The sequence below is a fragment of the Harpegnathos saltator genome, unplaced genomic scaffold (genome assembly GCF_003227715.2).
Source record: "Harpegnathos saltator strain DR-91 unplaced genomic scaffold, Hsal_v8.6 scaffold486, whole genome shotgun sequence".
Taxonomy (NCBI): Eukaryota; Metazoa; Arthropoda; class Insecta; order Hymenoptera; family Formicidae; genus Harpegnathos; species Harpegnathos saltator.
In genome coordinates this window covers 585,695-599,388 of record NW_020230300.1, presented here as the reverse complement: position 1 = coordinate 599,388, position 13,694 = coordinate 585,695, and the positions used below count along the sequence as shown (strand labels likewise).

Sequence of the window (13,694 nt, the reverse complement as noted above, 5' to 3'; positions counted from 1 at the left end):
ACTCGAGGATTTTCGTGCACGAGATCCATAAGAAGCGTTTCATCAACCTCCTGAGGCCGGCCTGAGCGAGCTTGATCTTCCATGTTGAAATCGCTAGCTTCGAATCTTCGATACCATTTTCGAACTGTCTGGTGAGTGACGCAGGCATCTCCATATACTGAGAACATCTCATTCAGGGTCTGCGAAGCCGTGAAGCCACGTTTAATATAGCATCACATGACGAAAATGGACTTTTTGGTTCTCCATTTTTCAAACTGATTTCTGACGAAATAGTTGCACTTAGGAAGATCTGCGAAGTTTCCTTAGCGGGAATCATAGATCCGGGAATGTTTGTTGACAAACATAAAATCGTTTAGAGCGCCCTCGTTCTTACTGCTTACATAGAAATGTGGAGCGCGCGAAATTTGAAACGAACTTTCCGAACAACCTAATATATATATATATATACTCTAGTATATATATATATACTCTATAATATATAATATATACTCCATATATATATTATAGAGTATATTCAATACTGACAGTGCATATCGGAACGCAGCCTCAAATTGATGAGTGTTAAACTTCGTTTAAATTCACTAAACATCCAAAGTTGAGGGTTTAACTTTAACTGCGGAAAATCGACGTTAATCGTGGTTTACGACAGTTGTGGAACGCAACTTTTTCTCTAAACTAAGATTAACGAATTAAACTCCGTTTATAGTAAGTTGTGGAACTGGGCTAAGAGGTTTTATTTTACTTCGCAGTATTTTTCACCTCTGTCACAGAGGGAGCTGTCATATTTGACAACTGTCGAGTAAAAATTATGCGGTTAATAACAATGTATCGATATTCGAGTAACGCATAGAAATAGTACAAACTCACTATAAATATGATGAAAATTTTGTAACAATTCGAAAAATCCGTACCAGTTTCGGTCGCAGACTAGTCGCCTTCTTGTCCAATGTAGAAAAAGTTACATATTAATCAGAGCACTGTAATTCGACACTTGCATGAGATGGGGAAAATTCCAAAGGAAGGAAAATGGCTTCCCCCATGAATTATTCGAGAATGCTATTGCCAGCCGAGTTTGCCTTTTGCTGCTCAATAAACATAAACAAAAGTCTTTTTTGTATCGAATTGTGATGGGAGACGAAAAATGGATTTATTATGAAAATTCGAATCGCAAAAGATCATGGGTCAATCCCAGAGAAGTCTCTACGTCATAGCCAAAACGAAATATCCATGGTCATAAGGTCCTCCTTTGTGTCTGGTGGGAGTGCAAGGAGTGTTGTGTTATGAGCTGTTAAAACCGTCTCAGATTATCACCGCGGAATTATACAGTCGACAATTGAGGAAGTTGAATGAGCAATTGATCGAGAAGCAGCCATATTTTGCGACAAAACAATGATTCTTCTGCATGACAATGCCAGGCCCCATGTTGCATTGACGACCCGGGAAACTTTAATGGATTTGCAATAGAAAGTCCTACCACACCCAGTATATTCTCCAGATATTGTCTCATTGAATTTTCACTTATTTCGTTCTATGCAACACAGTCTTTCTGGTGATTTCACAATGCTGAAGAAGTGCAACAATTCATTGATAATTTCATTCATTTTAAGAGCGAAGACTTTCATCGTGGTATCCATCTTTAGCCTGAAAGATGGCAAAAAGTAGTAGATAATACTTTGAAAATATTTTGATTAAAGATACTATGTCATTTATAATCATATTAATAAAAAATATTGTTTTAAAAACGATGGAAACTTTGGCATACCTGTAATAAGATGGCATAAAAACTCATAACACTTTACGGGCGGATGATGAGATATCTCGCGTTTCCTATGCACTAATCAAGACCGGTTATGTAATGCAGTAACAAGTGGCAACAGTTGCAAACTATTTTGTAACGTGAATTAATTTTCTAAACCGTTGAAATATGAACAGTGATGAAGCAATTAGCGATATTACAGAAGTATTTGCTAGAAGCGATTTATCGAAGTATCAACTAAAGACGCGAAAATATAGATTTTTCTGAAGATGATCATGACTCTCAAAGTTCATAAAACAACATTAAGATTATAATAACTGTAGGAAAAGAGAACTAAAAAGAACATTAAAGTAGAGGAGTACTGAAAATAAATATTCAACATGATAACGATTTTTCGTTAGTAACAAATCAGTAAGTAACTTAAAAATATTTGAAGCTAAAAAATGACTGCATCGGGTAAAGTATAAACGATTCAGAAGTTTTGATTGGAAATATCAGAATTTCGTTTAAATAAACCCGAAATCTTGATAATTCAGACTGAGTCCTGATAACTTCAGTCGAAATTTCCGTATTGTTTGATTTAAATGATTTAAAAAAAATTGACGAGAAAAAATCGCATTTTTTTGAAAAAAGAAACCGTTACAAATCAATACAAACACTCATTTATTTATGATTCTCACAGCGGATTTGGAAAGAGCGACCTCGAAAACCCCTAGTAATGTACTTTGGATTAAAATTTTTGAGCATTTTCATAAAAATTCATAACATTGAAATCAACGCGAAATTTCTGTCCCAGCCGGCATTAATGGGTTAAGGTATGGTTTATCGTCTAACGTTACTCGTCGCTTCCGCGCGGTTGAGATATTTTACGCGTTGTACGCGAGCACGACGCGGAGGAATGGATACTTTTATCCGATAGAACGCGCCGACGTCGGCCGGAAAAAGAAACGTCCACACGAGCGGCGGGCGATGCACTTTCCAATGTAACGTCGTGAGTAACAGCGGATAATCCATCTGTCGCGTTTGGAACACGACACGTCATAGTCCCGCGGTTTATTATGCGTTATAACAACGCGTGCGTCGCCTGTCCGCGACACAATGAGAGACAGACGCACGGAGGTGGGACACTCCGCCGACGGCGACGTCATCCAGAAGAGTGATTTCGTAATGTGAAAGAAGCGGAGAGAAGAATAGAGGATGTTGGGACACGTTAGAAAGAATCTAATAAGCCTCGGTCTATGTAAATCAGTCGCCTTATCCGTCTCGAGGAAGCTATCCGTATGGGTGTGCTCTTTCTCTCTTCCTCTTTCGCCCTCGACGAGATCGTTCAGTCGGCCGAATTTGGCAGTGATATTTTTCGGACGTAACTGTTAATTCCCTTTGGCAGCATGGCAGCACATTTGGCGGACATGATGAGATTGAGAACGTATACACAGCGAAATTCGAACGGATCGAGACGCGGGCTAAGGCTGGGCCAACTTCATTCGATTTTCGGAAATCGATCTTTTCCTCCAGAAGCCGATTTTTAAATCAATCCTCTCGATGTTCGATTTTGTACAAGTTAATTCTGTCGAACGTTCACCGCAATTGAATATTTCATTAAATGAAACAATATTGATAAATAGATATATGAAACCCGAAATTTGATTCCCTGTTGAAAAGAATCGGTTTGCACAAAAATCGAACAGAAAAGATTTGATTTTCAATAAATCGGTCTTTTTCTCCAAAAATTGATGTTTAAGTCAATTCTTTCCTGTTCGATTTTTATACAAATCGATTTTGTCGAACGTTAACCTCAATTAAATTCCTCATTAGACGAAACAGCATTGATGAATAAGTATATAAAACTCGAAATTCAATTTTTTATCGAAAAGAATCAGTTTGCAGAAGAAGATTGATTTTCGGGAGATCGATCCTTTCCTCTAAAAATTATTTTTTAAATCGATCCTCTTCTGTTCGATTTTCGTACAAATCGATTCTGTACGAACGTTGGCCGCAATTGAATTCTTCATTTAACGAAACAACGTTGATGAATAAGTACATAGAACTCGAGACTCGATTCTCTGTTGAAAAGAATCGGTTCATATGAAAATCGTGCAGAAAGAACTGATGCGGATTTTTTAAGGGAAAAGATTAATTTTCCGCAGATCGATTCGAGGTCGCTCATTATTAGTTCCAGAAAAAACTGGAAACTGGTTGCGGTCGAAATTATTGTCGCGGATTGCCGAGTTGACGCACTCGTGAAATTGATCTCTTCGAGTTTCCTCTACCGTGGGAGGCCCAATTTGCGACACCGGGGGAGGGGGGGTTTAAAAATTTTCCAAGACGGCGACTAGGCCGTGCAAACTGAGATTTCAGTATTCGGACAAAGTACACGTCTCGTTCGAAAGCTACCTTGTCTTTTCATGTTCCCGCTTGCACTTTTCTACACGCATTTCACACACGCGTTTCGTTACCTTTTCCCATGTTAGAGCATGTTGCGAACATGCTTGCCGCTGTCGCTCTGGCGGTACTTCAGTACCTTAATCTAACCCAGCTGCTTGTTACTTTCAGAAGATGAAAAACTTGAACTTACGTAAGAGGAACGGCAACAATCCCGGCAAGCTAACGAGAGTGTTGTCTCAGAAGTCCCTGAATTCCTCGATGCTCTACGCGAATAATAGTCCACCAGCGAAATCGCCGTCGAGGACCTTCCTCTTGGAAACGCCAGTTCAGTTCACTACGGTATGTGCCAGGCAGCATTTTTTTTTCTTTTAAGAAATAAAGAAGTCTGATAAAACGTCAATTTCTCCGAATTTCGCGACTCAGTTCTAAGGTCTCTGCGTAAATTTTTCAGGGCATGCAATCTCAGGAGAGGCATCTCTTCCTCTTCACCGATCTCCTGCTGATCGCGAAGTCGCGAAGTGGCGGAAACTTCAAGCTAAAGCAGACCGTTAGGATGAGCGAGCTCTGGCTCACTGCGGGTCACATAGAGGACGTGGCAGAGACCAGCAAGTCCTCGGAGACCAGCTTTGTCCTCGGATGGCCCACTACGAATGTCGTGGCGACTTTCATGTAAGGAATGGACTCCTTCGTCTTATTCGCGTGAGAACCGGGTCGAATCATACAAGTGACACTTGTGCTTTTCTTCATCTCATTAGAGACCGCAATGATTTCTCAAGTATCTTCAATCAAAGACTTTCGGTCTTTTTTATTTCTCAGATTAACATTGGAATCAATTCGATTTTATTCGCAGATTCGCACGATGTCGCAGATTTCGTTCCAATTAGGACTAGAACTGGATCTGTGCTGTCGATAAAAATAATTCCAATTAGTTTAGAATGATCTTTTGTCGAAAGTGCAGACACAACTGGGAATTGGGTTCTGCAAACGTGAAAATAACGTTACACACACAATTGCTTTTCTTCAATGCAAAAGAATCGTCCTGGAGACGGGGCGCACGCGGGTCTCTGATGGATTAAGTGGATTTTTCTGTAAGATATATAGGATGTTTCAAAAAAGGGGTTCAGGAATTTAAGGGCAGATAATATTCACAAAATGAAGGGGAAAAGTTATACTAAACATAGATCGAAAAATTAATATTGCCGGAGTTACGAACAATTATTTATTTTAATTCAAACAAGTGCCTTGGTCGCTTCTGGTGCATGGCCATACATGAAATACGTTTCTGACATATCTTGATTAGAGTAATACGACGTCATTCTTACCGTACTGTAAAAATTTTGTGACAGCTCTCTGCAATTATTCACTGTTCACGAGGACTCACAATTGCTTGCTGAAGTGTGTGTGTAAATTGGAAGAAAATAGATGTTTGTTTATATTCTGAGCAAGAGCGAAGAGACTTTTTTTAAGGACTCCTTTAAAGCATGGTATTCTCTTCACCGAGAAATAACATAGACAAGTTATGTCAGAGAGTACAAAAGCATCAAAAATGATTAAATCGCTTGCTTGAATTAAAATAAATAATCGTTACATAACTCCGACAGTATTAATTTTTCCATCCATGTTTATTACACTGTAAGAAATGATGTGTTAAATTTAACATATTTCATGTGTCTCAAATTATCCACTCTCATTTATATGTTAATTTAACATATTGTTAATTTAACATATTATATATTAATTTAACATATTTAACATAATATAACAAATATGTTAAAAAGCACGCATATGTAAAAAGTTAACAAAAAATTTTAACCTAACCTAACATTTGTATGCCGTTAAGAATCACAGTTTATGTTAAACTGACATATAATGAATATTACTTCAACATTTGGGAAAAGTAATGATCTATGATTTGATGAAATGAAAATGTTAGATTGACATAATCTATGCGTTAAAAATCCAAGATGAAAATAGTTAATTAAACACATAATAGCTGTTACAATGAGGAAAGTAACACATTTTACGTGTTGACTTTAACATATAAAATATGTCAGAGCAAGAATTCATGCATTTACATATAAATTGTGTTATTTTAACACTTGAAAATGTTATTTTAACACTTGAAAATAGTTAATCTTAATTTAACACAAGAAAGTTTAAGTAACGCAACAACGATATGTTAAATTAACACACGACTGTGTAAAAAAATTTAACACAACTTTCTACACACACAAAATTTTAACAAAAATACGAAACGTTTTTAACTGTGTAGAACTTTTCTTCCACATTGTGAATACTATTCGCCCTTGAACTTTTTCTTAACACCCTATATATCTCCCCCAATCTCGAGTATCGGGAACCAGAATGACAGACTCGATGTCTCATAGCGGCTTGATTATCTTCGTTACCATTTACCTTCCTCTTTCTCTCTCCCTCTCGGTAGGACCGCAGCGGCACGAGACCTCTGGTGGGGACGGCTCACTGAGCTCGTGCGAGAGGAGAGCATGAAGGAGCCGCCGCACACGAGCATCCGAGTCCTGTATCACGACAGCGACACGAACACGGAACACGTAAGTACCGCGCGCTCATATTTTTCGTACGCCGCTCGGCATACACGCTCGGTCATGCCCTCTCTCTCTCTCTCTCTCTCTCTCTCTCTCTCTCTCTCTCTCTCTCTCTCTCTCTCTCTCTCTCTCTCTCTCTCTCTCTCTCTCTCTCTCTCTCTCTCTCTCTCTCTCTCTCTCTCTCTCTCTCTCTCTCTCCCCCTCTCCCCCCCCCCCCTCTCTCTCTCTTTCTCTCTCTCTCTCTCTCTCTCCCTCCCTCTCTCTCTCTCTCTCCCTCTCCCCCTCTCTCCCTCTCCCTCCCTCCCCCTCTCTCTCTCCCTCTCTCCTCCTCTCTCTCTCCCTCTCCCTCTCTCCCCCTCTCTCTCCCCTTCCCCCTCTCCCTCCCCCTCTCTCGCTCTCCCTCCCTCCCTCCTCCCCCTCTCCTTCCCCCTCTCCCCCTCTCTCGCTCTCCCCCCCTCTCTCTCCCCCTCCCCCCCCCCCCCCCCTCTCTCTCTCTCTCTCTCTCTCTCTCTCTCTCTCTCTCTCTCTCTCTCTCTCCTCTCTCTGCCTCTCTCTGCCTCTCTCTGCCTCTCTCTGCCTCTCTCTGCCTCTCTCTGCCTCTCTCTGCCTCTCTCTGCCTCTCTCTGCCTCTCTCTGCCTCTCTCTGCCTCTCTCTGCCTCTCTCTGCCTCTCTCTGCCTCTCCTCTCTCTCTGCCTCTCTCTGCCTCTCTCTGCCTCTCTCTGCCTCTCTCTGCCTCTCTCTGCCTCTCTCTGCCTCTCTCTCTGCCTCTCTCTGCCTCTCTCTGCCTCTCTCTGCCTCTCTCTCTGCCTCTCTCTGCCTCTCTCTGCCTCTCTCTGCCTCTCTCTGCCTCTCTCTGCCTCTCTCTGCCTCTCTCTGCCTCTCTCTGCCTCTCTCTGCCTCTCTCTGTCTCTCTCTGCCTCTCTCTGTCTCTCTCTGTCTGTCTGTCTGTCTGTCTGTCTGTCTCCCGGAAGAGAAAATCCTTTTGTATGGCGAACGACTGTCGGGTTAGAATTGCGTCGCCTAGTTCTGCGACGAGCGTCGCGCATTGTACCCCGGCCATTATTTCAGTCACCGTTCATAATTCACGACGTTATAGACATGCATAGGCAGTGCGGCCGTGTGACAACGCTAAGATCGCGCGAGTCAATTTCCGTTAGATAAACGCTTTCTATTGTCGGTAAACAGGCTCCGGTGACTAATCGCGCGGACCTATCGCTCAGTCTTTTGTAACGCGACCCGGCGGCGAGAAGGGGCAGGGGGAGGGCAAGGGGGAGAAAGAAGGAGAGAGTATAATACATGTAGTTTCACATTTCACAGTGCAAGTCGATCATGGTGGGTTCCGAGATGACGGCGGCGGCCTGCCTGAATCTGGCGATGCCGTTGCTGGATCTTCAAGGGCACTTCCAGCTATGGGCCAAGACCGCCGCGGACGAGGCGCCGTATCCGCTGATAGGCCACGAGCGACCGTTCGCCGTGAAGATGTCGAGTCTGCGGCATATTCTGTCGGCGGAGGAAGGTTTCGATCTGGAACACTGCAACAAAAGTGTCCACGATACTTGTCACTTCATCCTCAGGCCAATAATGAAATCGCCCGTAAAGAAGAACAGTCGGTCTAAGATCACCGATCTGTTGCGACGATCCCTGTCATTAAATCCGAGCCTATTCGGCGTGAATTTATCCAAGCTGGACGAGAACGGCCTGCCTAAGCCGGTATTGATGATGCTGCAGCAGCTGTTCGCCAAGGGTCCCTTCACACAGGGCATTTTCCGCAAGTCTGCGAACGTCCGAATTGTCAGGGAGCTGCGGGACCAGCTAGAGTCCACCAGTGACCCCAGCTGTCTCGAGGATGCGCCGATCATAGCGGTGGCAGCCTTGCTGAAAGACTTTCTGAGATCATTGCCAGACCCTCTCTTGACCTCCCATTTGTTTCCCCTTTGGATGGAGAGCTTGGATTCGCAGCATCCCGTGCAAACCATGAAGAAGTAAGCGATCAATTAGTCATAGTAGTGTGAACTGTGTCACGAAATAGTCATTTTCGCCGTGTATACTCGCCCGATTCGTCACGAATTTACAACCAACCATCAAATTTCAGTATCCTGGACAGGCTGCCGAAGGCGAACCATACGTTACTCTCGCACCTGGTTTGCGTGCTACATCACGTAGCGAGGCGATCGAAGCGTAACCTCATGTGCGCCAGCAATCTCGGTGTATGCTGCGGCCCGAGTCTACTCTGGTCGGCAAATCCATCGGTGAACCAGAGCAGGGCGATCCCGACGATCACAGAGATGCTGATTCGTCATTGCGAGGATCTGTTCGGCGCCGGCGTCACGCAGCTTCTCGGAGAAGAACGCAGTGATAGCGGGGCCGAAGAAAGTACCGATAGTCTTCACTGTAAGTGCTAAGCATTCATTTCGACTAACGTTTGCACACCGATCACTTTAGTAGCCTTGAATATCGTGTTTTCTTCATATAAACAATACGTTTTGTATGTTTTCTACAGTTTTGTGTACATTAATTTTTCTTTAATTTTTTAATTTTTTAAAATTCTATCATTTATGTTTAATATTTTTAATTTTATAAACTTAAATTTAAATTTTGTTATTTTTTTATTTTAATTCTAATTTTAATTTTTAATTCTAATTCTAATTTTTAATTTTTTTAATTTTTTGTTCAATTTTTTATTAATGCATTTTTTATTAATGCAGTTTTAAGAAATTAACTCATTTTAATAAAACGATATTTAACTAAACAATATGTTGTTGTTTTAATTTTTTTAATTTAAAAAATTTAATTTCTTAAAATTTTGTTACCATTTTTGTTCGATATTTTTAATTTGTTTTAAATTTTCTTTTAATCCTTCTAATTTTAATTTTTAATTGTTTAAATGTTTTATTCAATTTTTTAGTGACTAGATTTAATTTTAAGTTAATCACTAAAAAATTGTAGTAAAATAGTACTTGACTAAATTAAAAAGATGTGCTTTGCTTTAAGATGAACAAAGAAAATGGTTACATTGTCATCGTTAAAACAAAATGATTTTCTCGCAGCAGGTGGGCTTTCCTTGGACAGCCTCGATCTGACGGAGCACCCGCGTAGGGACCCCATGACACTTTCGAGAGATTCCGGCTTGACATTATCGGATTGTCAGCTGTTTCTGCCGGAGTCACCAGTAGGCTCGGAGGATTCAACGATGAACGCGCCATCGTCGACCTTCGACAAGCCCCTCGCGAAGGAGGACAAATCCAACGGCAAAACCTACACTCGGGTTTACGCCGGATGGGAGGAGCGCATGAACAGCTACGCATCCAGTAGCCACCATTCGAACAGCGTGGAGCACAACTTCAGAGAAGAGAAGACCGCTGGTGGCGCGTGCCCGAATCCCAACTTTCAGAGACAGGACTGGCTACGAGCTCAACTGAAGAGGACGCCCAGGACGAAGCTGGATGAGCACGAGCACAGGAAGGAGAGGTACGACGACAAGGACCTGTACGGCCAAGAATACCTTAGGCAAGACTCGATGAAGGAGAACGTGGAGAACTGCAAGGACCTCTACCGCAGCCCACAGCAACAGGATATCCGCGGTGGTGTGAAAAGATGCCCGATCCACAACTCGAAGCAGGACGTGTCGGGCGACACGTCGCCCCTGTGCAATGTGAGTCGTTACGAGTTGAAGAAGAAGGAGCGCTTCAGCGAGTTCAAGAAGAAGATCAAGTCCGAAGACAAGTACACGAGCACCGGAGACTTGTCGGTGTCGCAGAACAGCGGCAATTACCGTTCGAAGAGCAGCGAGTTCTACAAGAAGCCGAAGAGCAGCGAGCTGTACGCGAAGAAGGATTCGACGACGCGCGGTGCCGCCGGCGAGCGTTACGAGTCCGACAACAACACGTACGCCACGATTAACCGAGATCGCACGGGTGACCTGTACGGCTCCAACGAGCGCATCGACACGTGGCCGTTCGTGATGGCCGAGCCGATCGACCTGTCGCTCTACGAGCCCAGCGAAGACGACGACGACGACGACGAAGAAGAGGTGGTGGAGATGCAAGTACAGGTTCAGAGGACGTGGGTGGAGCCGCCGCCGCCGTTGCCGCCACGGCTCAGGCAATTGCCGCCGGTGCACATGAACCTGGAGGATCGTCACAAGGTAGCAGGCAGGTCCAGGTCTCTGCCTCCGCCGCCACCGTATCGCCCGCCGCCACAACCTCGTGCGCCCATCACCACGAGGCACTTGGGTCACGGGAGATCCGTCGTCGACGACGAAAGCTACGTCTGAGAGAGGCGAATGCGTTCACGTTGGCGGACGACAGCAGAGGCCGTGTCCAAGTCGTGCTGGCCCGCCACAACACGACGATCGAACCTAGTCCAAACACACGTGTATATCGCAAGCGAGAAGAATTTAGAGAAGAGACACCGTCGACGGAGCGCGCGCGACCTCCGGATTTTTTCTTCTGTAAAGAGCGAGGAGTACTTATCTTTTCCGATCAAACTTAGAGATAGCGATTAGGGACTAGCGGATTAGCGTTATAGCAACGAGCGAGTACGACGAGTTTACGCGCGTGGCACGGGGTTCGCTCGTGACCACCGACGTTAAATCAACCTTGGCTCGTGCTCTCCCGGCACACACATATTGTCCTTTTCTTTGGCTCTTGACATCTAAAACGCGGCAATTCAATGTCCACTTCACGCGGCTGCCTGCTCCTTTCCATACATGTACCGAGTTGTATAATCGGAAAGCCAGATCTGCAGACAGCCGCGTCTCGGGCTAAACGGGCGCCGAACGGAGTCGAGAGCACGGGCCTCCGACTGTTATTCACAGTGATTCAGGGTGCTTCCACAAAAGCGTTCATTCGCGTAGTGTCTTGACGGACATTCGTATATATACATACATATATGTAGAAGGATTACTGTTAAGAAAGCGTAGACGTAGTAACGGACAAGACTAGCGCCGGGATGATCTTCACCGAGAGTAATCGATTAGTCTTCTTACGTTCTAACGATATCATGAAAATGTGATGGCACGCACGTATATGTGTGTTGTGTATGCGGTGTGTATGAACTTTTGTTCTGTGCGGAGATGTAATTTCCGTTGCTGCTTACGGCCCAAGTTAAAGGACAAAAAAATATATATATCATTTTGTATCATGTTTTATAGCGCATTAACCAGCGTGGAAAACTTTTTATCGTTGTAAATTCTTTTTAACGGATACACTCTCTCGATCGAGCCGAGATTTTTTCGTCGATACTGTCGACACAGTGTGACAGTGTTGCGGCTTTATTATATTTTTAAGTTAATCCTATGAGGCCAGGATCGGATTTATGTCGCACGGGAAACGCGTGGAAGGTGGAGCTAAAGGAATCTGCAGGATTTCGCAATATCATCTCTTTCGTCTCGCGCATTTATTATCGGTACGTAATTGAAATTAACTTTGAGTTCGTTCTCTTCAAGAGACTTTTGCCTGCTTCTTTTTACATCCGATCCTGTGAGAGACGTCCGTACATCTATTTTAGTGAAGCTCTTATTGACAGAATTATCATTTTCTCTTTTTCTTTTTTTTTTTAACGTTTTTTTACCGCGTTGGAAAGGAGGTGAAAAAAAAGAAAATTCTCCAGAGATTTCTCGTAGCGTTGCTGTTGAACAAGAACACGACACGAAGCAACATCCTCCGTGCGTAATACAAACAACAATAATATTTTCTTTCTGACAATTGTGTCAATGTGGTTTATAAACGTAGAGTGTACACATCGTAGAGAGAAACGCTTTGTGCGCGGACGCAAATGCGACCGAGTTCTCAATAGATAAGATACGAGGAACATTAAGGTTACATCGACCAGCTTCTTATTCTTTGTATATATTTTTATTCAATTGTAAACTGTAATCTTTTATATTCGCTATACACAGACCGGCATTAGTGCCATCCCACTCTCTAGCTCTAAGGCTACTGAAAATTAAGTCCAACTGTGCGCATTCTGTTTGTACGTGATGGTGCATTCGATTGGACACTTGTGACCCCAGAGCTAGTGAATGTAACGATATTAAGGTCGATATGTGTACACTTTTATAATACATATTATGTAACACTCACAAGATATGTATACTTATCTAAATTATATGTTATGCTACAAAAGTAAATATATTTCGTAAATATATTTTATACAGTCACATCTGTCAGCAATGTATTGCTCTTTCACTTTGCCTTAGGTTTGTTTTTAGGCTGCGCGGGAAACAAAAAGGACACGTGAAAACGAAGGAAATCTTTACGAGTTGAAAATATGGACAGTATATACATGCATATACTATATAAATAATTTTTTATATTATAAATATAACTTCTCAGTCTTCCTAACTTTGTTACACTATTTCTTTCCTTTTTACAAAGACTCTTGAATATCTTAGGCCCAATTGCACCAACATTATTTTGGTTTTAAGTGAGACTTAAATATAAGTTTATCTTTATCTTTTTTATTAAATAAATAAAGACAGATATATATATATATATATATATAACTAGGCCTTAGCTACTGTCCATATGCCAAAACATCGAAATTTAAAATATATTTTCACTTAATTATACATCGTTTTCCCACTTGTCATATGTGGATCAGCAACTCCTCTTAATAACAAAGTTCTAAAAAATTGGGCATCAACTATGACAACAATATCAACGTATTATTTCAATGGATAATAAACAAAGGCACTAACGAGGTAAGAATGACAGATATAAGAGGAATGTATCTCAGCATTCAAATTTCAAGAATATAAACACTACTATTAAAGGAGCATCTGGCAGATATGTTTCTCTGACAATGGAATGCATCAGATTAATTCTTCAATTTCGAGTGAAAATATTCGCTCAACGATGCAAAATGGATATAATATAATATTCTCTATAAGATAATTAATTCTGTAAAAATGAGAAATAATTCAAATTCGGTTGTCACTCTATTTTTTGAGTGAAATTTCACTCCAAGAAATTTAGAGAGTATCCCA

At 42.2% G+C, this 13,694-nt stretch overlaps 1 protein-coding gene across 5 annotated transcripts in view; it reads left to right on the top strand.

Annotated features, from left to right (window-relative positions):
• Positions 1-12,853, top strand: part of LOC105186062 (uncharacterized) — a 531,705-nt gene extending 518,852 nt beyond the window's left edge. For 3 of the 5 annotated variants that reach the window (XM_025302350.1, XM_011146011.3, XM_025302353.1), the window contains 6 exons: positions 4,310-4,480; positions 4,593-4,810; positions 6,585-6,711; positions 8,024-8,688; positions 8,799-9,097; positions 9,754-12,853. In XM_025302350.1, coding sequence (XP_025158135.1) covers positions 4,310-4,480; positions 4,593-4,810; positions 6,585-6,711; positions 8,024-8,688; positions 8,799-9,097; positions 9,754-10,979 — 2,706 coding nt within the window. In that variant the 3' untranslated portion in view covers positions 10,980-12,853. The remainder of the gene's footprint in view (positions 1-4,309; positions 4,481-4,592; positions 4,811-6,584; positions 6,712-8,023; positions 8,689-8,798; positions 9,098-9,753) is intronic. The other 2 variants (XM_025302351.1, XM_025302352.1) reach the window with 2 other exon arrangements.
• The last annotated feature ends 841 nt before the right edge of the window (positions 12,854-13,694 follow it).